The sequence below is a fragment of the Dendropsophus ebraccatus genome, chromosome 10 (genome assembly GCF_027789765.1).
Source record: "Dendropsophus ebraccatus isolate aDenEbr1 chromosome 10, aDenEbr1.pat, whole genome shotgun sequence".
NCBI classification, from domain to species: Eukaryota; Metazoa; Chordata; class Amphibia; order Anura; family Hylidae; genus Dendropsophus; species Dendropsophus ebraccatus.
This window is the reverse complement of record NC_091463.1, coordinates 19,476,399-19,503,682: the sequence shown is the minus strand read 5'-3', so window position 1 is coordinate 19,503,682 and position 27,284 is coordinate 19,476,399. Positions and strand designations below refer to the sequence as shown.

Below are 27,284 nucleotides of genomic sequence, written 5' to 3'. Positions count from 1 at the left end.
GGATTAGAAAAACATGGCCTCTTTCTTCCAGAAACAGCACCACTCTTGTCCTCATTGAAACTCAGCGAATGGAGCTAAGTTGTAATACAACATAAAACCTAGAAACAGGTGTGGCGCTGTTTTTAGAAGGAAGCGGCCATGTTTTTGTTTTTTGTTTTTTAACCAATATAAAGGAGTTGTCCATTTTGTACAGACCCTATCTGTTAAAAGGGTCGATTGACACCACCAATTGTATGGAAATTTGGCAGTAAGGGCCCTAGTACATCAATCTGAGCTCATTCTTATACCGATTGCTTCATTTTGCATCATTGTTTGTCGGCCACATATCTCTTCACACGCTTGAGCCTTGTAATAGACTACCAGATCCACACACATTTACAGCACACATCACCTCATGTAATAAGAGCCCTAAGTGTTAGATTTCCTTGCAGCGCCACCCCAGGGGAAATAAAGTATTGCACAAGGTCCATTCAAATTAAAGCGTTATCTGTATATTGCAGGACAGGACGGGTCCTCCCAAGAGAGACGCTCTTTGTTGCCAGTGTTCACTCCAACTCTTGAGACTCTTGATGAGTTTCTCCAGCGCTTCCAGTCAAACGCTGGGCAAAAAAACTGCAGCACCATCCTGTTGAAGTGAACTAGGAATACGTGAAGAAGAGATGCATATTCTTCACATGTTCTAGGTTCACTTGAACAGGATGGTGCTGCAGTTTCTTGCACAGTATGACTGGCAGCGCTGAGGTAACCCTTAGAGGGTCTTAAGAGTTGGAGGGTCTCTCAAGGACCTATCCTGTCCTGCATTACACAAACAACGCTTCAATTTGTTTGGACACACAGCGGGTCACTGGAAACGCTGCAGTAACCCAGCAAGGGTCTCAAGAGTCGGATTCCCAATTAAATTTCAGAAACGAGTCAGAAGTGCCTCCAACTGTTTGCACTACAGCATGTATTCTTGTAAAAAGGCAATCAGATAGTCTCTAATACCAGGAATATATGACACTGGCCTGATCCCCTTCTCTATCGATAGGTTGTCAGGGGTTTGGCTCCTGAAATCTCCAGCGATCAGCTGTTACTTTTGTCCTGTAGTGGCCACTGCTGGAGAAAAGCAGTATTACACTCTGACCATTTAACTGAATAAGATATGGGTTCTTTCATACTGGGTACTGAAACCTTTATATGCCTTTATATATTTCATATTGATACTAGAGATGGCTCCAATGTGCACAAATCATTCCATGTCAGGTATTTACTCCTTGCATCTGAATAAATCCATACAAACCACACCATGTCAGGATTTAAAGTGTTACTCTATCTTCCAAGATGCAATGACCACTACTCATTTACAGCTAAAACACAAGTATTGGGGGCTTACATGGGTCTTCTGGTTATAGAATATAGGGGAAGGCCCAATGGGTTAGGGCCGCTGACCATGGAAGTCCATTCCCTCTGATCATGGACGGTTGAGTCATTGATACTTATATAATTCCAGCAGTTCATGTCTGTTCATTTTCTTCTCCATTCAGTGACTTGACTGTATAAAAGAATATTTGCAGCATCATAAAGCAATCCAACATCCACAAGATGGGCTCCAGTGGCCTCTTTCTCAGTTGCAGGTGTAGGCTTGCGTCCTTTCACTGCATGTATTGCAGGTGACGTGGCAGCACCAATGGAACTTGCAGTGGCACTGCCATGTGTGTGTATACTGAAAGGTCTTATATCCCCGACCACAGCACAGGAGCTCACAGCTGTCAGACACGGAGGACGTTCGGTTACACAGACGCCCATGCGTTCCCATACTTCCCGTGGTATTGTCTTTCTCGCAGAAGTTGGGAGAGTTGTCTATATACACCAGGTCTATCTCCGCTGGCTTATTGTAGCTTTGAGGATTTTTTAGTTTAAGGAATGTTGGAAGTTGTTGTCGTCTTGCCCTCATAGGTTCCACCATCACGGCTTCCTTGTACCTGTCCTTCAGCATGAAGCCCACCTCTCTGAAATGAGGCAAAGTCACCCAGCAAGTTTTCACCGTACAAGAACCCGAGACGCCATGACACTTACACTCCAAGCGGACGTTCTTCTCTAGGAGCTGGAAAAGAAGAAGAAAGAAATGACTGAGAAAGAAACTTCTAAAAAAGTGCAGCCATTTATGTTACTGGGGTACCCCCCGGTGTTTTTTTTTTCATGGCAGCGCCACCACAGGGGGAACAAGGAATTACACTGTTCTCACTGGAATCAATGGAGCCATTCCAGCTAACAGAATCCAAAATTGAGGATTATTTTCTGTTATTTCCTTATTTAATGGTTAAAAAATTGTCGCGTAAACCAGTTTAATGTTGACATGTCATAAATTTTGATTGGTGGGAGTCCAGGGGTGGGAGTCCGCCACGGGGGGACACTGCCATTCTGCCCCAGCTCGCGGACACCTCCCCTGGCAGCCTCTGCTCACTCCGCTCACAGATCTAGCATGTGACTGGCGGGACTTCCTCAGCACCCTGATGAATATGTATAGTAGGTATTACCGAAAGAGGTGGCGGGCTAGCCAAGGGGGGTACTCTGTGGGACAGAGGAACGCCCCCCCAGTGCTCCTATGAAGTTGATTACCATATGTGATCTTAAAGGGGTTATCCAGCGCTACAAAAACATGGCCACTTTTCCCCCTACTGTTGTCTTCAGGTGCAATTAAGCTCCATTTACTTCAATGGAACTGAGTTTCAAAACCCCACCCAATCTGGAGACAACAGTAGGGGGAAAGTGGCCATGTTTTTGTAGCGCTGGATAACCCCTTTAATCAAAAAGAAGAGTGGTGCCACAAACATCAGGTACATAGCAACAGGGGGGATATTAGCAGGTTTGTTTGCACAAAAGGAGCAGACGCATCCAGCTGAGTGGTATTTTCAATGGACTAATTTAAAGGATTTAATTTAAACAACACAGGTGTCAAAAATTTTGATCGGTCAGGGTCTGTGTGTAGTGTCCCCTACCGGATGTTAGAGCCAGAAAAAGCACAAAGCTGAGCTCTTCCCTCCCCAGCTTATTGGTCTCTCCAACTCATTGCAGGAGATGATAGGTACATGTTAAGGCTATGTTCACACGTGAGGGTTTTGCAGATTTGTTGTGCAATTTTTGACTTGAGAAAATCCACAATAAACCCACAGTAAATCTGTGAACATTGTCAAAAGGCGAGAAGCGGTATAAGCAGACATTGCCATGTCATTGTTGAGTGGGAAATCTTGTTGGCATTCTGGTAATTATCACGTACTTTGTAAGAAGAAAAGTTTTCAAGATCTCTGCTTGTTATTTAAATTTACATAGACATTTTAAATAGAAAAAAAAAAAAGAATTTTTAAAAATATATCTATAATATATGTTTTCCCTTTAATTTATTCTACAATTCAGTTTTATATACGGTTGTAGCCCAAGTAAGAGCTAATGTTGGATCTTTTGGGTCCCCAAGTTCTTGGGAGTTCTTCCATTTTGCTCCCTATAATGGAGGGCATTTATATATTAAAGCTCCAACCCCGTGCACCCCCCTTATTCACACGGCATGGATCCCCTAGCCGGAGCCCCCTCCACCACCTCCCGGCACAGATCCCCCCCATCCCATGAAGCATGAAGTGCTCTCCTGTAATCTCATCTACTACTCACCTACTACAAGCACTTACTGAAAGTGACCTGGACTATGCTGCCAGGAGAAGGTAGCACAGTCCAGGCCACTTCTGGTGAAGATGAAGCCAGTCAGTGTGGGGATTAGGTGAGAAGTAGATGATATGATAGGGGAGCACATCATGCTCTCCTGTCATCTCTGCGGCGGGGGGGATCCGTGCTGCAATGCGCACTACTATGTCGTATTTTTTCAGTGTGGGTCGCGGCACAGATGATGTGAATGGCCACATTTACTTCGATGGTCCCTAAAATTGTCCATGGCTGCGGATCCGCGACCACTGACAATTTCACGGAACATGTGAATATGGCCTAAGGTGGAAGGAGCAGAAATCTATGCCTGCTCCGGAGCTGGTGTACATTTCCTGGGATTATTTACGCCTGCTCACAGGTGCAAATCATGATAAATCAGGCGCAGGAGGAGGACATGCCTCCTCCCCGCTTTGCCATGCCCCCTGCCCTCCCATCAGGCGAGTGGGGCGTATGTCGGAGGAAAGAAGCTCCTTTTCTCCAAGGTACATATGAGCGCACAGTGATATATCCCCCCCTTTATAGCTAAACATCTACATTATAGCTATATATACTAGCCAGACCACTGCTTTTAGAGCAGAGTGGTGGTTGGTAACCTAGACAATGAGCTAACATTTACATTATAGCTATATATACTAGCCAGACCACTGCTTTTAGAGCAGAGTGGTGGTTGGTAACCTAGACATTGAGCTAACATGTACATTATAAATATATACTATCCAGACCACTGCTTTTAGAGCAGAGTGGTGGTTGGTAACCTAGACAATGAGCTAACATGTACATTATAGATATATACTATCCAGACCACTGCTTTTAGAGCAGAGTGGTGGTTGGTAACCTAGACAATGAGCTAATATGTACATTATAGATATATACTATCCAGACCACTGCTTTAAGAGCAGATTGGTGGTTGGTAACCTAGACAATGAGCTAGCATGTACATTATAGCTATATATACTAGCCAGACCACTGCTTTTAGAGCAGAGTGGTGGTTAGTAACCTAGACAATGAGCTAACATGTACATTATAGATATATACTAGCCAGACCACTGCTTTTAGAGCAGAGTGGTGGTTGGTAACCTAGACAATGAGCTAGCATGTATATTATAACTATATATACTAGCCAGACCTCTGCTTTTAGAGCAGAGTGGTGGTTGGTAACCTAGACAATGAGCTAACATGTACATTAGAGATATATATACTAGCCAGACCACTGCTTTTAGAGCAGAGTGGTGGTTGGTAACCTAGACAATGAGCTGTCAACAATGAGAGGGAAAGTATAACTATATTAGTTATGATGGGATTATCCCTTTAAGGAATGGAACATCCCTTAGGACCATGAAAATGTTAATTCGATTTTTTATAATACCTTTCTCCCCACCAGGTTATTGTGCAGGTTCATGAGGGTGCGGGCATTGCGCTTCACTTCCCTGGCATCCAGGAACTCTTTGGACAAGCGTATCCCATGTCTCACATCAGCGGAGCAGCCCCCCCATCTCCAGCCTTTATCGGGGTCCTGGTTTCCATGTTTATCCCGATCGCAACCGCAGTAGGTGAGGTTCCCGTGACTGCAGGCATTGGTGATGGCATGGGCAATACCAGCTGACAGGATGGCATAGTAAAAGGCTGTTTCTCGGCTGCCTGTAAAGCAAAATGAAGAATTATTAACAGCAGTCACCCAGGGGTCAGCACCATTGCATTGTAACGCTGGGGACCTGGGTTCAAACCGACTAAAGAGAAGATCTGCATGGAGCCTCTACATTCTCTAGGTGTCTGGCTGCAATTTCTGTACCGCTCTGCAGTATATGGCAGTGCTATATAAGCAGTATGAAATTTTTTAGGTTCCATTTATTATTGCCTGAAGTGTAATTGGGTTCTGGAGATTAATACAAGGAGATGACTATATCGGACATGTCTGTGCAGGTGGAGCATCTCACTGAGATAACACTTATCAGAGAATGCAGCCATCAGCAAGATTCAGCTTATCTTATTATCCCCTTAAGACTTCATTCATGAAAGACGAAACGCAATGTAATTAATAGAAATAGAATTCATTATTGTGTTTGCGTGCAGTGAGGATTGGGTATCAGTGCTTAAAGGGGCTTTCCAATTTAAAATCAAGTTTTGCTACCGTGTTTCTCCAAAAATAAGACCTACCAAAAAAATATATGCGCTAGTTACAGTCAGCTGACCAGATCCCTGACACTGGGTGGTTGAACATCAGCCAATCAGGGCCCGACTTGTTATGCTCCGCCCTCATCTGCGCAACACAAGCTGTAGGGGAGGGATGAGGGGTAAGAAGATGCACAGTAGGGGACATTGAATATGGGGCGATGAAGGAAGATGGGAAGGTATGTATATATATATATATATATATATATATATATATATATATCCAGTATGGGGAATACCTGCAGAGGGGGATATATATAGTATGGGGAAGAACTACAAAGGGGGGAGGGAGGTATACAGTAGGGGGGGGGGCTTACTGCAGAGAGGAGGATGTATACAGTACCTGCAGAGGGGGGATGGAAGTATACAGTATGGAGACAGTATGGCGGCCAATTACCTTACAGAGTGGGATCATACTGTAAGACCTACCCTGAAAATAAGCCCTAGTACTTTTTACTGAGAAAAAAAAGCATATAAGACCCTGTTTTGTTTTAGGAGAAGCACAGTATACTCCTTTCTGAACACTTAAAATAAAGAAGTCCCCATACTCACCTTTCCGGCTCCCCTGCTGCTTCCATTGTTAAGCCTTTTGACCCCATTGTAGACCTCTCATTCTGAAGATGTTTAGTGGAAGGAGAAAAGATACTGCAGCGGAGACCAAAAGACTTGACAGAAATAGAAGTGAGAGAGCGGGGAAGGTGAGTGTGAGGGATGGAGGTGTCTGGAGGCAGCTTACTTGTCTCTTCCTGCTGCAAAGAACATGCACATTCAGGCCAAAGCCACCATCCATGTGTATAGCGAAACCAGCCCAGTGAGATATCTAGCTATGGAAGGTGTTTGCACACAGTAAGGATATATTCACACACTATCGGGGAGATTTATCAAACACGGTGTAAAGTGAAACTGGCTCAGTTGCCCCTAGCAACCAATCAGATTCCATTTTTCATTCCTCACAGACTCTTTGGAAAATGAAAGGTGGAATCTGATTGGTTGCTAGGGGCAACTGAGACAGTTTCACTTTACAGCATGTTTGATAAATCTCCCCCTATATTTTGAGACTTGCTTTGAGATTCTGCAGTGGTTACAGCAAGTGCAATTTGCAAACCAGCATACAGCTCAAAAAACCATATATTGCCTATATTTTCTTTTATTAATGAGAGCCAGGACGAGAAACATAGGTAGTATAATGCAAAATTGAAAGAAAAAAAATTACCAACAAATCACAAAAAATATGTTTAACATAAAAACGTTTAAAGGGAACCTGTCACCCCTGTGTCGGGGTGAAGGCCGCCCGACCCCCCACTAGAGCCCCGGATACTTACCCCCATCCCGCCAAGTCCCGCTCCTGGAGCCGGCCCCAAGAAGGAGATATCCTAGTCGGAAGCCCGGCGCGCGTGCTGCATAGATGAGTCCAATGCCCATAGAGAATGAATGGAGCCGTCATTCTCTATGGGCGTCGGACTCACCTCTGCAGCTTGTGCGCTGGGCTTCCGACAAGGATATCTCCGTCCCAGGACCATCTCCAGGAGCGGGACTTGGCGGGATGGGGTAAGTATCTGGGGCTCTAGCGGGGCGTTGGGCGGCCTTCACCCCGCCATGGGGGGGGGGGGGGGGGGTGACAGGTTCTCTTTAACGTATCACTGTCGTTATAACTTTGAAAAACAGTGGAGGTCATATAAAGCAAATTAGCAATTTACATTCCTAATTTTATTTATCATGGAAAACACAGCACTTCCTGTTTTATGACAGTTTTTTATTTTCTCAAAAAACAGGAAACAGTCAGAAAACAGGAAGTCCTGTGTGTCCCAAGCCATCTGAGCGCTCAAAGAGAGAAGACAGTCATGTGACTGATGGACACATTGAGCCATGACTCTCTGTACTGGCCGGAATTCCTGTGTTTAGTCTGTTTTTCTACAACCAGCACAAATCAGAAAATCTGCCTTTAGGAGACTGGACCTGGATTTCTGGTAAGTTCAGCTTTGTTTTACAGCATGATAACAACAAAACAAATAATGAATGTAAATTGCAAGCTTGCTTTATATCACATCAAAGTTATAACGACAGTGACACTTTAAACATGTACATTTTCTGATGACACATTTCTTTTACATGGGTACCGTCACTTTTAAAATAAAAATTGGATAGGTCCTAGAAACATGTCAAAAGTTTTGTTTGGTGATGGTCTGGGTGTGCAGACCTGCATAGATCATGAGAACTAGTGGAAATGCTTTCTCTCCCCAGTCTGCCCTGTCTCATCACTTCTATAGAAGTCTATGGGACCATCTCCTGCAGCTAAAAAATGGAGAAAGGGAGAGAAGCGCTCAGCCATGCACTTCTCCCTGCTGGTTCTAGTGGGGGGTATGAACAGTGTCGGACTGGGCCACCAGAGGACCGGAGGATCCTCCGGTGGGCCCCTCCCCCACTCCCACTGCCTGTCCAGCAGCTGGGGCCCCCAGACAGCCATAGGATGATGCTGCCTGTCCTCAGTGGGCCCCAGCTGCAGCAGGATAAATACATGGTTTTGCTGGGTCTGCCGGACTCTGAGGAGACAGCCCCGGCAAAACCATGTCCTGGGTAGTCTCGGGAAGCCCCACCCCGCAGCAGAAAGCCCCGCCCCCTTCCGGCGTTGGCGATCTCACTCAAGCAGAGCAGGGAGAGGAGTCTCTGGGGCACTAGAGGAACCTGACAGGTGAGGCAAGTACAGCTGTTTTTTTTGTTTTAAATACAGATGGACGAGCTGGAGAATGATAAGGGAGGTACTGGTATGCTGATGAGGGGCAAAAGGATGAGAGGGGTACTACTATGATGATGGAGGGGCAGGAGGATGAGGGGGGTACTACTATGATGATGGAGGGGCAGGAGGATGAGGGGGGTACTACTATGATGATGGAAGGGCAGGAGGATGAGTGGGGTACTACTATGATGATGGAAGGGCAGGAGGATGAGAGGGGTAGTAGTAAGATGATGGATGAGCAGGAGGATGAGAGGGGTAGTAGTATGATGATGGAGGAGCAGGAGGATGAAGGGTAGTAGTATGATGATGGAGGTGCAGGAGGATGAAGGGGTAGTAGTATGATGATGGATGATATGGTCAGTAACAGTGTGATGGTATGTTGAGAGGTACAGTATGGTGATAATATATATATTAGTGCTGTTCTGGGGTCACTTCCACACACTGAGCCCCCACATAACTCTGTATTCTTTCAGTTTTTCAGTTTTTTGTGGCTAGCTATACTTTTCCCCAATGGTCGGTGACCTGCCGAGTTGTGATGGGTCTCTTGGGCGCTTATCACGGTGGTCTAGAGTGGATTTATGACCCACCTGGGCTGTTGGTACCCCCACCCACTGAAAGCGGAAATGACCCAAGTGTGGCTGGTGTGTAGGTGCTGGTGCAATGATCACTGAGTCCCAGTAGAAGAAATAAACTTTCTTTTTTAATAATAAATCTTCTGTGATGCAGATGAATAATACTTGACTGATACAGACTTGACTTCACTAGATCTAAACTGAGAGCTGATGAGGTATAGTAGCAGTGCTGACTTGGTTGCATGCTGAGAAGAGTAGAGAGAGTTAGGAGGAGTGGAGAGGAGTAGGTTGTGAGAGTCCCAACCCAATGTAGTACTGTGCTCTGCCGGAACCTTAGAAGAAGAACACTTGTGCCCGTGTGTCGACCTTTGTCGCTATACCACCTTTTGCCCTGCAGTGTCAAGTTACCTGTCCTATCAGGGTGACACAAGCCCCAGTCTTGGTTACTTGAGTTAAGCAAAGTGTCCGAGGGTGTCCCGGTGTCACCTGCATTGCAAGATAGAGTACGTAGGCTCTTAGCTTCTTTACTCTATCCAGGAACAGTTCCTCTACTTTTAAGATACTGTCCTGCACTGTGTTGAGATGGTCACAGTGTGGGTTGGTGTGATCTCTGACTTGTCCTCTCTGTAGGTGTTTAGCACTGCATTGTGAGGATAAGTGTTGCTTTAAGAAGGAAAGTCTCTGTGTTCTTCATAGGGATACACTACAGCTGGTTTGTCCAGGACAGGGAACCTGGCAGAGCCAGGCTCCTGGCTAAGCTCAGCAGGGATGCCTGATCTGTGTGTCTTTCTCCACTTAGAAACAGAAAGAAACTGAACTAAGTGTGGGTCTACACTTCCTCTCACCATGTCACAACTTCCTACAGGGTGTATGCAACAGCTCCTGTGAGTGGTGGAGAAGAAAGTGCGAGAAGAAAGGACAGAGATAGGAAGAAGAAAAAAATAGCTATTATTGGTGTACAGATCGCAAAAAAACAATAACCCTTACATGACTACAGCTTTGCAACATATATATACACGGATACATATAATACTGACACCTAGTGGCAAACCTATACAATACTTCATCACCACTTTTGCTTTTGAGGCACCAGGCTTTTAGGAGATGTGTTTTAAGTAGAAACACCCATGGTGGGACACCACACCATCCCTAGTGTACAAAATCACCTAAATAATGAAGAATGATAGAAATGATAAGACAACATCTAATGCAAACACTGTGGATTTACTGCCGGGAGACAAAGGAATTTGGAAACGCACAATGTGTTACCAAGTATCAGTATTTATACTAGACATGAATTACGATCACAGGATGGGACTGTGTACATTTCTTATTATTATATATGTTCCAGCTGTAATACAGTTGGTGAGCTCCATTATATGGAATTACTTATTTACAAAATGTAGTACCCAGGGGGACCCCAATGTAATTGTGTAGCAGGCCCCCCAACCATTCCATTCAGGATAATGCCATTCAAGTAATAATGGAAATCATAGCAGCAATGAGTAGCATAAAGCCATACACATTAGATCTCTTATCATTTCTTATATATACTGTACATTGACACTCCACTTACCCAAGTGTGCAGGTATTTTCCCAGGGCACAAGGGAGCTATGTATGAGAAGGGAGGATTTGCAGATATCAGTTCTGCCAGATGTATATTTTATCTCACCTGCTGAACTACACAATGCAAAGAAAAAGGGACCAATATACTCAGATGAGTCCCTGGTGGCCTAGTGGAATAAGCTGGGGTTAGTCCCTGGTGGCCTAGTGGAATATGCTGTGGTTAGTCCCTGGTGGCCTAGTGAAATATGCTGTGGTTAGTCCCTGGTGGTCTTGTGGAATATGCTGGGGTTAGTCCCTGGTGGCCTACTGGAATATGCTGGGGTTAGTCCCTGGTGGTCTAGTGGAATATGCTGGGATCAGTCAGTGGTGGTTATACTGCATGTGTGCGGAGGACAGGAGGATTAGCTGTCAGCTCTCTAAGGTGTATGGCCACTAAGGAAGACATTCTGGTCCTGTTGGCCATTGAATGCCATTATATGTATGTAGTCAGGTATCAGGCCTCTGTATAGGTCGGGCACCTCACACGTACCTACTTTTAGCTCCGGTCCAAAGAGACTTGGTTCCGCCAAGGAGCTGCAATTCCACCGGCTGTTCTGAAACTGGTAGCGGCATTCTTCGGTTCCTAGTCGCGCACCCGTACCTATGGCTACCATGGCATCTGGACGAGCTTCACAGAAGTCCCTCTGTCTTGGCGAAAGGCCTGGCATTTTTCGGCAGATAATACTGGCCCCAAGAGCTAGCACAGAAGACACACCTCTAAAAAAGAGAACGGAGAACAGCGCATTCAATGTGAATACAAAAAATGTATAAAATGACCTCTGAATTAAAAAGGTGACCGGAGAAAACAGCGCCACTCTTGTCTTTGGGCTATGTCTGGTATTGCGGCTGATTCCTATACACTTAAGCAGCCCCTCAGATAATGCAAAACTCCAATTCCCATCATGCCTGGACAGCCAAAGCTGTTTTCTTCCGTCATCTTTTTCTTGCTTGTCCTGCAACAGCAAGTTTAATCCAAGTCACCAATATTTTGTGTGACTTGTATACTGTATATATATATATTGTCTGAGGCACAGGTCAGTCTAGATGAAGTGAGGACATATACAGTGTGAGGACGGCCCTGCACCTGCTCTTTTCGAGGGCTACAATGCCAGATAAAGCTTCCCCCACCCACTCGCCATCTTCTCAATGTTCCCAGTTTCCGCTGCATTGAGACGATACAACCTCATGAATATTGATACAGCAGAGGACTGAGAGTCATTCACAGAATGTAACACACTGACCACACAATACATTACTATTAGCAGCCTATTCTAGGAATGGGGAGGACTTCTGTTCTGATGGTGTGAGGAAAAGCATGGACGGACTAAGAGATGGGAACCAGAAAAGCCCTGGGCAGAGGGGTCTCTCCCAGTCATCTGGTAATCCGGCATAGTTGCCATGGGGTGAAATGGAACAATTTTGGAAGGAACAAATCCAGCATTTTGCATCTGGTAGGATATGTGGTCCCAGTCTTTGGTTAATGAAGACTGTGACCTAGACACATCCCTTAATATAAGGCTGCTATATGTGGCCTATACAACTTCACATGACATAACCAGATGATCACATGTTTCGTACAGATGGGGGATGGCGCCTTAGAACCACATTCTATGGTGGGTGCATGGGACCCCAATTAGACCAAACTGCCGCCGACCGCATCCCAACATGTGATGTCCCACCATGGGTTTTGCTATTGGTTACACACCTCGCAAAAGCCTGTACTTTTGTATGTAAGTGGTTATTTAGTAGTGATAAAGTTTCGCCACAAGATGTCGCTATTGTAAGTATATGCCCTTAGGTATTGCACAGCTGTAGAACTGATAGGGTTATTGTTTGTTTGTATGTCACATTGATCTGTAGACCAATGAGCGTGTTTTCTTCTTCTGTCCTATCATTTCTCTCTTTTCTTTTCACATATACACTCCTCACCCATTTACAGCACACCTTACAGGGGCTGTACAGAGGAAGTCACATGGGTAGAGGAAGTCTTTTGTCACTAGACTCTGTAGAGAAAGGTCACAAGCCAGAACACTTTTTATAGCAGTCCAGTTGGGCACTGGCCCCTGCCAGATCCCCAGTCTCAGTGTGCAGTCTAGATGCAGACCCAGGCACATGAAGTTAACCGGTTCTTCTTCAGTAACTCCACTCAGCACTATGCAGTGTTAAACCCTTCACTAGAGAGGACAAGCATAGCTCCCAACTGTCCCGGATTCCGTGGGACAGTCCCCTTTTCGGGGCGCTGTCCCGCGGTCCCGGAACGGCACCCAGTGTCCTACATTATATGTGGCCCCACCAAAAAAAACAATAAACCAGTAACTCACCTGTCCGCCGGTCCCAGCAGCTCCTCTCCCGGCAGAGCGCTCACTCCCATCATCCTCCGGGGCGGGCAGCGGGGTATACAGACACTGACTGTGCCGGAAGTGACCTGCAGCCTCTATCATGAATTACTTCCGGCACAGTCAGTGTCTGTATACCCCGCTGCCCGCCCCGGAGGATGACAGAAGTGCGCGCTCTGCCGGGAGAGGAGCTGCTGGGACCTGTGGGGGGACAGGTGAGTTACTGGTTTATTGTTTTTCTGGTCGGGTCACACAAATGGGAGGATTGGCTACTATGTGGGGCACTATATGGGGGATTGGATAATATGTGGGGCACTATATGGGGGCATTGGCTACTATGTGGGGCATATATGGGGGCATTGGCTACTATGTGGGGCATATATGGGGGCATTGGATAATATGTGGGGCACTATATGGGGGCATTGGCTACTATGTGGGGCATATATGGGGGATTGGATAATATGTGGGGCACTATATGGGGGCATTGGCTACTATGTGGGGCATATATGGGGGCATTGGATACTATGTGGGGCACTATATGGGGGATTGGATAATATGTGGGGCACTATATGGGGGAATTGGCTACTATGTGGGGCATATATGGGGGCATTGGCTACTATGTGGGGCACTATATGGGGGCATTGGCTACTATGTGGGTACTATATGGAGGCATTGGCTACTATGTAGGTACTATATGGGGGCATTGGCTACTATGTGGGGCACTATATGGGGAATTGGCTACTATGTGGGGCACTATATGGGGATTGGCTACTATGTGGGGCACTATATGGGGGATTAGCTACTATGTGGGGCACTATATGAGGGATTGGCTACTATGTGGGGCATATATGGGGGCATTGGCTACTATGTGGGCACTATATGGGGGATCGGCTATTATGTGGGGCACTATATGGGGGGATTGGCTACTATGTGGGGCACTATATGGGGGATTGGCTACTATGTGGGGCACTATATGGGGGCATTGGCTACTATGTGGGGCATATATGAGGCATTGGCTACTATGTGGGCACTATATGGGGGCATTGGCTACTATGTGGGGCACTATATGGGGTGATTGGCTACTATGTGGGGCACTATTGGGGGATTGGATACTATGTGGGGCATATATGGGGGCATTGGCTACTATGTGGGCACTATATGGGGGATTGGCTACTATGTGGGGCATATATGGGGGCATTGGCTATTATGTGGGGCACTCTATGGGGGATTGGCTACTATGTGGGGCACTATATGGAGGGATTGGCTACTATGTGGGGCACTATATGGGGATTGGCTACTATGTGGGGCACTATATGGGGATTGGCTACTATGTGGGGCACTATATGGGGGGATTGGCTACTATGTGGGGCACTATATGGGAATTGGCTACTATGTGGGGCACTATATGGGGGGATTGGCTACTATGTGGGGCACTATATGGGGATTGGCTACTATGTGGGGCACTATATGGGGGCATTGGCTACTATGTGGGGCACTATATGGGGCATTGGCTACTATGTGGGGCACTATATGGGGCATTGGATACTATGTGGGGCACTATATGGGGGCATTGGATACTATGTGGGGCACTATGTGGGGGATTGGATACTATGTGTGGCACTATTGGGGGGATTGGATACTATGTGGGGCACTATAATGGGGGATTGGATACTACATAGGGCATTTTGGGGGGATTAGATACTGTATAGGGCACTATTCAGTCAGCAGCATGTGGTGACTGTAGGGTAGTGGCTATGGAGGGTTGCTATGGGGGCATGGCTATGGAGGGTCGCTATGGGGGTGTGGCTATGGGGGCCGCGGCACACATGTCCCTCTTTGCTCTTTGCAAAAGTTGGGAGGTATAGGACAAGTCAGAGATCATCTCAACCCACGCCGTGGACTAGGAGAGTCACAAAGCAGAAGGTTAGGAACTGATCCGGATAGAGCAAAGTTGCTAGAAGTCTATGAACTCTATCTCACAGGGCGGGTGTCAGCAGGGAACCCTCAGCATTCCGCTCATCCCAGGTAACAAGGCCTGGGGCTTCTGTCACCCACTAGAACAGGATCCCTGACACTGGTAGGGCAATAGGTGATGCAAAGACCCAAGAGTCAAAACACAGGCACAGGTATTCTCTCTTTCTTCTCAAGTATTGTTCTACCTCATCCTCCAACATCCCGGCAGAGCACAGTACTAATTGGGTTGGGACTCTCACGACATCCTCCTCTCTTTTCTTCTGATCATCTACTCTCAGCACGCAACTTAGTCCGTACGACTGTACTTCTCCCTATCCACTCACTACAGATCTGGATTCTAACTTATTAAGTGTCTTATTAAGTGTGAAGTATCATTTCAAAGCAAAGCTGTATGACTTGCTGTACACCAGTATTTTCCAAGTAAAGCAGACCTTATTTATGATAAAGAGACTCTGTGATTCCTCACCCCACACCAACACACACAAACATTCCTTGGGTCATCTCCCCTTTCTGTGGGTGGTAGTGCATATAGTCCGGGTAGGTCATTATTCCACTCCAGACCACCGTGACAACAGCCCAAGGGACCCCGCAACAGCTCGGCAGTTAACTGACCTCAGGGGAACAAGGTATAACCGGCCCTTCAAACTAAAAGCAGGTGCGCCACCATACCTGTGTGCCCAACCTGCACTGGCGTCACGACGTAACATCATTGGGCCCGGCTATATCACGGCCAACCACCATAGAACTGGCGTCACACTTTATCATTTGGCAAGTGACCGGCCGTACCTCCGCCATACCACTGCAGGGGGTAACCGCAAACATCTGCGCCTGTTTCGCGCCCCCCAGTTCACCTATATCCCCTCCCCTGGGTGACGCAGCCAGAACTGATTCTGATGGAGATGCGTCACCCAGGGGAGGAGATATTTGTGTACTGGGGATGCTGGGGCGACCTCCAGTGCATACAGTGGGCCAGACTGCAGATGAAGAAACTGGTGCAGATAGGTGGTGATTTAAAAAATCCACCGTGCCCCTGGGATCTACATGTCAGCGCTGGAGCTGACCAGATAGTATACAAAAATCTTTTTCAGTAAGCATAGTGGTACATTCACTGTAAAGAAAACAAATATCTTCCTAAGACTCTTAAAAGATCATGAGACCATCACCTCCTGTGACCTGTAATGAATCCCGGCAGTAAGTGATTAAGTTCCTTGCAGCGCCACCACAGGGGAAACTGTGCATTACATAGTGTTCATTTAAATCAATGGACTGTCTGTATAAGGTGGGACAGGTCGGGTCCTCCAGGGTGAGAGACACTCTTTGTTTCTGTTTTTGTGTATTCTGGTCAAAAGATGAGTGACTTAATAGAGACCCTCCCCAATAAACTAAGAATCCCCTCCTACTATATGTTTTACAAACTGGACAACCCCTTTAAGTGTATGTGTCACAGAGAGGTGTGATAGCTAAGAGGGGGGCTTCTTTATAATCTTATTCTGATGACTTGTAAGACCCCTCTCCTTACCATCCGCTGTGGGTACTGATACCAGCTTCACCCAGCAGTGTTCGGTCAGGAACGGGTTAACAGGAGGAACCTTGCTCTCTATTTTGCCAAGCTGGGCAAAGATGTGAAGAAGGGAGGGGGGGGGGGAATGGTGGCAGATAACAGGTCATGAAATCCTCTATCGATCTCTCCACAGCCTGTAACTGAACTGCCCCAAACAACACAAGGGGCCTTTCTCTGCCAGCCTGCCCGAACAAAACGCCTGTGTGTCCCGCTAACAGATCAAGCGTTCTGTCACTTAACACTAAAGTCACATTGTTATTTATTTATTTATCAGGGAATAAAAGGGGATGCTCACTGCGCCTCGTGAGAGCCAGAGACTGATGCAGCAGGGAGGGAGGGGGCTGTCAGCTTAGGCATGGCGGCTTTTCTGTAAACTGCACATTGCATTGATAGAGGATCGAAAATGCTGTCTGATATATACATATATATATATATATATATATATATATATGTGTGTGTATAGTTAGAGGCCCAACTAGGTTATATAGTTAAAAAGAAATTTCCCAATCTTAGAAAAAACTTGGCCACCTTTCCTGTCATCAGTTTGGGTGTAATTTTGCAACTCAGTTCCATTGAATTGTAATACCACACACAACCTGAGGACAGGGGTGGCACTGTTTTTGCCAGAAAGTAGTTGTGCCCTTTCTTATCCCAGATAATCCCTTCAAAATTAAGTATTATACAGTGCAGTATTATAAACTTTACGGTAATGGTCTCCTCATAGGAGGAGTCTAGAAAGAAAGAAAAATATTCCAAAAATACACTAAAAGTTATCTCCCATAATGAAGGAAGAGTCCAGCGTTACAATTCATCCATGTGCATATATTCATAATAGATAACCTAGTGTGATATATTTACATGTGTCTTCTACCTCTTCACCCCCCACAACGCAGGGAGCTCGGGCCCGAGCGCTCACAGATCTACTTGCAAGATCAGACGTATCAGCGGCCATTTCTCAACAAGCCCATAAAAATCATTTGACTCATAGCTCAGTCATAGCTTTTATTATTATTCAGTATTACAGCTTAGATGGGGTACAGGGATGTCACAGCGGGGAGGGGGGGGATGTTCCCTGTTGCTCAGGAACTTGGGGGGGGGGGTCATTACAAATTTCCCCCCAAAAATAAATCTAGATTCTTTTGGTATTAATTTCTGGCAAATGGTCGGATGTCCTTGGTGCCCTACATCAATAGCATGGGCGCCACTTACATTACATTAGGAGTAGGGACGCCTATTATAGGCAGACGTCCCTGCTCCTGTATGAAAAGCATCCTGAAGGCTAGTGGCTGTGCTGCATGCTTTGCTGCTGACACAAGCTCTATTAATCAGTCTTAGTTTATGCGTAGGCTGCTTAGTGTACAGTACAGCAACAGGGACTCCTGTCTTTGATAGGCGTCCCTGTCCCTGCTAGTGGCTGTGCTGTATGCAGTGTCATTTACACTTACCTCATTTGCTGTACTTGACACCATGGACCTATCTCTGCGAATATGTATGGCTGTTTAGTGTCTTTGTTAGGAGTCCCTGCTCCTGCCTTTGATAGGTGTCCCTGTTCCTGCCTTTGATAGGCATCCCTGCTCCTGCCATTAATAGGTGTCCCTGTTCCTGCCTTTGAAAGGCATTCCTGCTCCTGCCATTAATAGGTGTCCCTGTTCCTGCCTTTGATAGGCATCCCTGCTTCTGCCTTTGATAGCCATACCTGCTCTTCTACTGGCACTGCCAATTCCGATTCAGAATCCTAGCTTAATCCAATGGCTGATTTGAGTGAATTGGACTGTAAAATTTGTAAAAGTTTTTACACTTTACACACACACACACACACACAGAAAAGTTATGAGACCCTCCAATATATGTTATATATCAATACTTTCAAGATCTCTGCTTGTTGTCATAGAAGCCTTAACTTTATAAAAAGCCAGAGGATAAGAATCTGTCCTGGTTACATGAGATACACATATGTTCTATAACTATAGTGTACCTGCATCATCTATATGTCCATTGCATGTCTGATCCCTTATAGTGACAGCAAGCAGAGATCTTGAAAACAGTCAAGAATTGATATATATAATGAATACTGGAAAAAATGGGTAAACGTAGCATATTTGGATTGTTCCTCTTTATTACCATCTATAAAGCGGATGTCGGCCACAGATCGTAGTCATCTCCTACACTGGTTATAAATATAGCCCCATACGTCTGCAGCTCCTCTGCCTTCTTCTACCCTCACACAACAATAGGAGCGATAGCCTCACCCATCTCCCATGTAGTCGCTTGTTTAATTAAGATTGATTTGCTTTTCTGTCTGGTCTGGTATAACGTGTCTGGAACATGTCTAGATATCACAGCCATGTCTGTCCTGGGCACATTTGCCAAAATATATGAATAAGCGGCAGCTATGTGGCCTGATATCATAATGCTATCCTATAACCACTATAACTACATTGTATAATATAAACTACATTACAGCACGAAAGCAACCAAAATGGAGACATTAGAATTTTACATGGACATAAGTAATCAGACTCTTTACTATGACACTTGATATTTAACTCTGGCTCCTCCCATTTCTCTTGATCACATGTGGTAGACTCAGCTGATTGGACAGGATTAGGAGAGACACGCCCCCTGTCTATATAAGGTGTCACAGCTGACAATGTATGTTTGAGCAAACACCAAGTCATGAGGAGGAAAGAACTGCCTGTAGAGCTCAGAGACAGGATTGTATGGAGGAGGAAAGAGTTGCCTGTAGAGCTCAGAGACAGGATTGCATGGAGGAGGAAAAACTGCCTATAGAGCTCAGAGACAGAACTGTGTGGAGAAGCATATTGGGAGAAGGGGGGACGGACATCTGCTGCAAGAAAACAGCAGCCTCTATAATTCTTATATGGAAGAACCAAGACTTTTTCAAAAGCCAGCTAAACCATTAAACAGATTAATCTGTGGAGAAGAACCTTGGTAAGAGAGATGACCAATAACCCAATGGTCACTCTGGCTGAGTACGCAGATGGGAGAAACTCCTAGAGATGATCAAACAGCGCTGATGTTCAGGCTCGTACGAACTCAAGCCATCGGTATTTGACTCCCACAGTCTTCCCGTTCCGTGGGGAAGGTGGAGACAGCCCAAGTCCCGCCTGGAAAACATACAGCCTGGGCCATAGGTTGTATTCCTGTTTTCCAGGCGGGACTCGGGCTGGAAGACTGCAGAAGTCAAATGCCGATAGTTCGAGTTTGTACAAACCTGAACATTAGCGCTGTTCGATCATCTCTAGAAAGTTCCAGAAGGTCAGTATCACTGCAGCTACAAAGCTGGTCTTTATGGCACAGTCGCCAAAAAGAAGTTGTTCCTTAGCAACAGGTACATGAAAGCTGCTGGGAGTTTGCATAAAGCACCTAAAGGAGTCTGAGACTGTGAGGAACAAGAGCGCCAGAGCACCCTGGACCTCAGATTGGGCTAAAGCTTCATCTTCCAACAAGAGAAGGACTAAGCACACAGCCAAGACAACACAGAACCTGGTTAGGGACAACTCTGTGAAGGTCCTTGAGTGGCCGAGCCAGAGCCCTGACCTGAACTCAATGGAACATCTCTAGAGAGACCTGACAATGGCATCCACCACCGATAGTCCCCATCCAACCTGACAGAGCTGAGAAGATCTGCAGAGAAGAATGGCAGAAAGTCCCTGAATTCAGGGGATGATTTCATTTGACCGCAATGAGCAACATAACAAAACGTAAGGTTTTGTGAGTGCATTGCATAAGGCTGGAAGCAGCTTCCTTAGGTTACGTGCACACAACGGAAAACCAATTGTGGATTCCGTCGCGGACTCTGGCGGTGGCGCACAACTTCACCTGTCCCATAAACTCAATTCTATAGGCGGGTGAACAGGTTAATTCTTTGGACAAACGTTGGAATCCGCCCGTGCATAGAATGGAGTCAATGACCCGGGCGGAGACACGTGCAGCCGACAGAGTCCCTGAGCGGTGCGAGCGGCGGGATCCACAATGAGTTTTCCGTCACGATTCCGTAGTGTGCACGTACCCTCACATTGAAAACCTAATCTGTAATCAGCATATCATAGAGCAGGGTAAGATATATATATATAAATTTAAAATTTATTTATTTAAATCTCTGCTCAGTCTGGGTCTTAGGAGTAGAGATGATCGAACAGCGGAAAATCTTAGGTTCTATAGAACTCGAACCTTGTCGAACCTGCCGCATTTGATTCCCGATGCCTTCCCTGTCCATGGGGAAGGAGGAGACAGCCCAGGTACCACCTGGAATTCTGGGATTCAGCCTAGGTAATAGGCTGTATCACGGAATTTCAGCCGGTACCCGGGCTGTCTCCTACTTCCCCACAGACCGGAAAGGCATCAGCAATCTAATGCAGAAGGTTCGGGTATGTTCGAGTTCTATCGAACCAAGGATTTTCCAAGTTTCGATCATCTCTACTTAGGAGTCCAGTGGGTGGTCACCTATATTGACAGCCTTAACAATATAGGTGTACACAAAGAGATTGCTGTCAGCTACTGATTAGCTCCACCCACTGGACTCCTAAGCTCAGACTAAGCAGACATTTCAATGAATACATTTCCGATTCAACTGAATATTTTCCCCACATATATGTTTATTAATCTGATTAGCTAATTTTTCTCTAAAATATGGTGCCTGAAGACTGGACTGCATTTTCACTGTGATGGGTTCCCTTTAAACTTGGCCTGTCACCCCTCCTGACCTGTCACCACTCCTGACCTGTCACCGCCCTTGACCTGTCACCACTCCTTACCTGTCCACCTTTAAAAATATGTGTTATGGCCAAGTAATAAAATTCACCAAGTAATAAAATACATATAGCTGTGTGATGGTCCGTTCTAATATTATTCTTACTAGATATCTATGGTTCAATAATAATTATTGGTTGGTTATTGAGTCATATGTATCTAGAGGAATGACACATCACAGAGCTAGAAGAAGAGATGTTCTAAAATGGTTATTACATGTATTTGCTAAAATAGACAGGTCAGGAATGGTGACAAGTTCCTTTAAGTCACCATCTGTAGACTTCATCCATCCTCTGTAGACTTCATCCATCCTCTGTAGTCATCATCCATCCTCTGTAGACTTCATCCATCCTCTGTAGACTTCATCCATCCTCTGTAGCCATCATCCACCCTCTGTAGACTTCATCCATCCTCTGTAGCCATCATCCACCCTCTGTAGTCATCATCCACCTTCTGTAGCCATCATCCACCCTCTGTAGCCATCATCCACCCTCTGTAGTCATCATCCACCCTCTGTAGCCATCATCCACCCTCTGTAGTCATCATCCACCCTCTGTAGCCATCATCCACTCTCTGTAGCCATCATCCATCCTCTGTAGCCATCATCCACCCTCTTTAGTCATCATCCACTCTCTGTAGCCATCATCCATCCTCTGTAGCCATCATTCACCTTCTGTAGCCATCATCCACCCTCTGTAGCCATCATACACTCTCTGTAGCCATCATCCATCCTCTTCAGCCATCATCCATCCTCTGTAGCCATCATCCACCCTCTGTAGTCATCATCCACCCTCTGTAGACTTCATCCATCCTCTGTAGCCATCATTCACCTTCTGTAGCCATCATCCACCCTCTGTAGCCATCATACACTCTCTGTAGCCATCATCCATCCTCTTCAGCCATCATCCATCCTCTGTAGCCATCATCCACCCTCTGTAGTCATCATCCACCCTCTGTAGCCATCATCCACCCTCTGTAGTCATCATCCACCCTCTGTAGCCATCATCCACCCTCTGTAGTCATCATCCACCCTCTGTAGCCATCATCCACCCTCTGTAGCCATCATCCACCCTCTGTAGTCATCATCCACTCTCTGTAGCCATCATCCACCCTCTGTAGCCATCATCCACCCCCTGTAGTCATCATCCACTCTCTGTAGCCATCATCCACCCTCTGTAGCCATCATCCACCCTCTGTAGTCATCATCCACCCTCTGTAGACTTCATCCATCCTCTGTAGCCATCATCCACCCTCTGTAGCCATCATCCATCCTCTGTAGCCATCATCCACCCTCTGTAGACTTCATCCATCCTCTGTAGCCATCATACACTCTCTGTAGCCATCATCCATCCTCTTCAGCCATCATCCACCCTCTGTAGCCATCATCCACCCTCTGTAGCCATCATCCACCCTCTGTAGCCATCATCCATCCTCTTCAGCCATCATCCACCCTCTATAGCCATCATCCACCCTCTGTAGCCATCATCCACCCTCTGTAGCCATCATACACTCTCTGTAGCCATCATCCACCCTCTGTAGCCATCATCCACCCTCTGTAGCCATCATCCACCCTCTGTAGCATCATCCACCCTCTGTAGCCATCATCCACCCTCTGTAGCCATCATCCACCCTCTGTAGCCATCATACACTCTCTGTAGCCATCATCCACCCTCTGTAGCCATCATCCACCCTCTGTAGCCATCATCCACCCTCTGTAGCATCATCCACCCTCTGTAGCATCATCCACCCTCTGTAGCCATCATCCATTCTCTGTAGCCATCATCCATCCTCTGTAGCCATCATCCACCCTCTGTAGCCATCATCCACCCTCTGTAGCCATCATACACTCTCTGTAGCCATCATCCACCCTCTGTAGCCATCATCCACCCTCTGTAGACTTCATCCATCCTCTGTAGCCATCATCCATCCTCTGTAGCCATAATCCATCCTCTGTAGCCATCATCCATCCTCTGTAGCCATAATCCATCCTCTGTAGCCATCATACACTCTCTGTAGCCATCATCACCCCTCTTCAGCCATCATCCACCCTCTGTAGCCATCATCCACCCTCTGTAGCCATCATCCATCCTCTGTAGCCATCATCCACCCTCTGTAGTCATCATCCACTCTCTGTAGTCATCATCCACCCTCTTCAGCCATCATCCACCCTCTGTAGCCATCATCCATCCTCTGTAGCCATCATCTGCCCTCTGTAGCCATCATCCACCCTCTGTAGTCATCATCCACCCTCTGTAGCCATCATCCATCCTCTGTAGCCATCATCCACCCTCTGTAGCCATCATCCATCCTCTTCAGCCATCATCCACCCTCTGTAGCCATCATCCACCCTCTGTAGCCATCATCCACCCTCTGTAGCCATCATCCACCCTCCAATATTGCTACAAAACTAGATTCATGTCTGAAAAATGGAAATAACAGGACGTCCACTATTTTAAGTAAATGTCAACTAAAAATATATTTTACTGACTGACGATAGTGCCCTTTAAGGTTTTCAGTATTAACCCTTTGAGTTGAGTTTTGGACATTACATTAATTCTATAACCTTACTACCAGTCTGCATCTTTCTCCATACACACCTATTGGATGAACATACAGCAGTATTTCAGAGATTCACATGCACTGCAATTCCCTAAATGAATCTTACTATAGTGATAGCCCCCTTTAGCGGCAAGAGGCACTTTTCTGCTTATTGCTTAAAGAAAAAAATTCTTTGTGATCAACTGGTGCCAGAAATTTGTAATTTACTTCTGTTAAAAAATCTCCAGTCTTCCAGTACTTATCACCTGCTGTATGTCCTGCAGGAAGTGGTGTATTCTCTCCAGCCTGACACAATGCTCTTTGCTGCCACCTCTGTCCATGTCGGGAACTGTCCAGAGCAGTAGCAAATCCCCATAGAAAACCTTTCCTGCTCTCCAAACTGAAAAGAATACACCACTTCCTGCAGGACATGTAGCAGCTGATAACTACTGGAAGAATATTTTTAATAGAAGTAAATTACAAATTTCTGGCACCAGTTGATTTGAAAGAATCTGACCTTTCGGTATCAGACGATTACTCCTTCACCTGGAACCTATCTTATATATGAATAGATCAGCATTGTACATGGCATGAAGACGGCATTTCACATGTAGCAGAGCTGTATAGCCCGGGCGCAGACAGAGATCACACGGGGGCACCCGGAAGAGGACCTCCCCGCATCATCCTAAGGAACCTGCCGGGGGAGTGATGGACAGGGGAGGGTGGGGGGACCAGTAGTGCCAGGAGGAGAGCCCTACAGCTGCCAGACTGCTGCATTCTTTGAGAACAATCTGCTCTAGACTCATAGCACATAGGAAGAAGGGAAAATCTGAGCGTGCAGGTTGCTGTAGGAACAGGTGTGTTTGTTTGGCCGCTCTGGGGGAGGCGCCAGGTGGTATTTTGTCACGAAAACATCACTTGTGGCGACAGTGCCCATTGTGAGCAGACGTTGGCACACCCTACCACGCTCTATGCCAGCTTACTCTTCAGTCTAACTATTGGATCGGGATCCTTAAGCTGACCCCCTCCATATAAGAATCTCTCATGATCCCATAATAATAAGAGACACTCACCCTTCTCCGCAGAGCATCAACCCAATGCAAAGCACAGTGTGACACAGGTCCAGGCCGCTCAGCTTCAGTCTCATACTGTTCTCAGGCCGGTCCTTACCCTCCGCTTGTCAATCTGTAGGAGATTTGGCTTCTTCGCAAGTTGCCGAGCTCATTCTACCTGCAGGAGTTGGAAGAAGAACAAGAAGATGCATGTGTTATAGGGAGGAGCACAAGGAGGCTCTGGATGAAAATGGGAGCCAGGCTACAGAGCTGTCACTGTTCCTTCCAGATGCCAAGTGCCACACAATGCGACTGGTGTCTGGCACTGCTTCCCTCCCCGATGGGTTCATGAACGCCTTCGAAATCTCTAAGGAACTCCATGCCCACCTCCACCAGGGTAATAATATCCATTGTATACCTTCTCCTGGGCGCAGCGGGCACACATCTGTCCTTCAGCCTCATTGATGGATAGGTGGAAGCTGTCACCTGCGGACAGGTGGGATCAGTCTCCATGCCTTCAGATGAGCGGCACCTCGCACTGCTGCCTGCCCCGGACGGATTTTACCTTAAATGTTTGGAGGCGTGTGGTAGTTATAGGGTGGGGGGTGTGAAGGAGAAGGGGGGGGGGGGAACAATTCACTTACTCCTGCCAAAAAATATTCTCTCCTATTCATTCCTGCGGCACCTGCCCCCTCCTTTAGAAAGAGCTAGAGGACTAGGAAGGGGGGGGGGGGGGATCGCTCGCTGGGTGGGACATACTGTCAAAGGAGCAGCAAATGATATTGGTTACAATTGTGGTGCTAGCAGCGAGGTTGTCTTCAGATCGAGCCCCTGGGAGCGGAAAAAAACCCTAAAAATAGGGAAGAAAAAAAAGCTGAATGTAGCAAGGTAGAGGCTTTGCAGCCTGCGGGATCTGTCAGCAGATAGGGAGCCAGGGGGGAAAGTGATATCACAAATCTTGCTGACATCCTTGGCTACATATCACCTTCATAGGTAGATCATGGATGGGTAAGGAAATATGTCCTGTCCGACCAATCACAGCGCAGAACACCTGCAGGCCTGCTGTATTTATGGCGCTGCCTGCCGGGGGGCGCTGTGAATGATGACGTCTGTGAAATATTACACAGGTAGCAAAATCCTGAATCCTAGAAAGAAAATAGCAGGGATGTAGTATTGTGACCCCTCTCCATTAGATTTAAAGGGTAACTCCATCTAAAAAGTTATACTTAGCTTGTCCAAAAAGTGTTATGTCTAGTGAAAGGCATGACATAGGGATACCGTCTCCAGGGGGCATCGCTTCTCCTTGTGCAGACCGCCAGCTGGCGCAAGGGAACAGCTTGCATTGATAACACACGGCCTGTAAAGACTGTGCCAGGCAGCTCCTGGAAATAAGTACAGGAGAGGGAATCTCCCTACTGTGTCCAAGCCAGGAAGCCCAAGGAATATGTGAGGAGGGATTCTCAACTGTTCCAGCAGGACCGTCCTGGATTCTGGGCTTCTTCCACTGCACCTCCTTTAGTTAGCACAGTGAAGAGGGAGTTGCACTAGGATGATGGTGGTGATAGTAGTCCCCCCCGAGCACTCCGTCTCCTGGCTGATGTAGGTTGGGCGCCTCTGACAGTACTGTACATTTTGGCAAACTGAAGGTTAACATATCTACCATATCTTAAGACATTTCAGTGACTTGTCTTCTTTTTATTGCAATTCCCATCTGGGAGGTAGACAAACTTTTGTGCTGCAGTTTCCAGCTGCAGGGTGCAGATCCTTAAAGGGGTACTGCAGAAAAAAATTGTTTAAATAAGCTGGTAGCAGCAAATTATACAAATTTGTAAATTACTACTACTTAAAAATTGGAAGTACTTATTAGCTGCTGTATCTGGTCTATTCCATCCAGTCTGATAGTGCTCCCCGCTGCCACCTCTGTATGTGACAGGAACTGTCCAGAGCAGGAGAGGTTTTCTATGGGGATTTGCTGCTGCTCTGGACAGTTCCTGACATGGACAGAGGTGGCAGCAGAGAGCACTGTGTCAGACTGGAGAGGATACACCACTTCCTGCAGGACATACAACAGCTGATAAGTACTGAAAGACTTGAGATTTTTAAATAGTAATAATTTATAAATCTGTATAATCTAAATATTTTAAAACATTTTTATCCAGAGTATCCCTTTAAAAAATATGTAATGTGAGGGTATGATTGGTCAGGCAAGAGGCTGCTGGCCTAGTCCAGGGCTCTGAGGTCCTTGTACATATTCTCCTCACAGGATAATCTTGCTCCCC

General features: G+C 46.4%; 1 protein-coding gene across 1 annotated transcript; it reads right to left on the bottom strand.

Annotated features, from left to right (window-relative positions):
• Positions 1 to 1,125: 1,125 nt before the first annotated feature.
• Positions 1,126 to 25,531, bottom strand: LOC138766243 (protein Wnt-7a-like). Its single transcript, XM_069943687.1, has 5 exons — positions 25,424 to 25,531; positions 25,027 to 25,183; positions 11,262 to 11,488; positions 5,057 to 5,328; positions 1,126 to 2,083 (listed from the first exon to the last, which is right to left on the bottom strand). The coding sequence occupies exons 2-5, from the start codon at positions 25,098 to 25,100 to the stop codon at positions 1,604 to 1,606; spliced, it is 1,053 nt and encodes a 350-aa protein (XP_069799788.1). The 5' UTR covers positions 25,101 to 25,183; positions 25,424 to 25,531; the 3' UTR covers positions 1,126 to 1,603.
• Positions 25,532 to 27,284: the final 1,753 nt, after the last annotated feature.

Excerpts from the sequence above, each read along its gene's own strand:
- LOC138766243 (XM_069943687.1), bottom strand. The coding sequence starts at position 25,100 with ATGAGACTGAAGCTGAGCGGCCTGGACCTGTGTCACACTGTGCTTTGC. Across the intron at positions 11,489-25,026 it reads TTGATGCTCTGCGGAGAAGG|AGGTGTGTCTTCTGTGCTAG; the intron begins GTGAGTGTCTCT and ends TCTCTTTTTTAG. Across the intron at positions 2,084-5,056 it reads ATAACCTGGTGGGGAGAAAG|CTCCTAGAGAAGAACGTCCG; the intron begins GTATTATAAAAA and ends CTTCTTTTCCAG.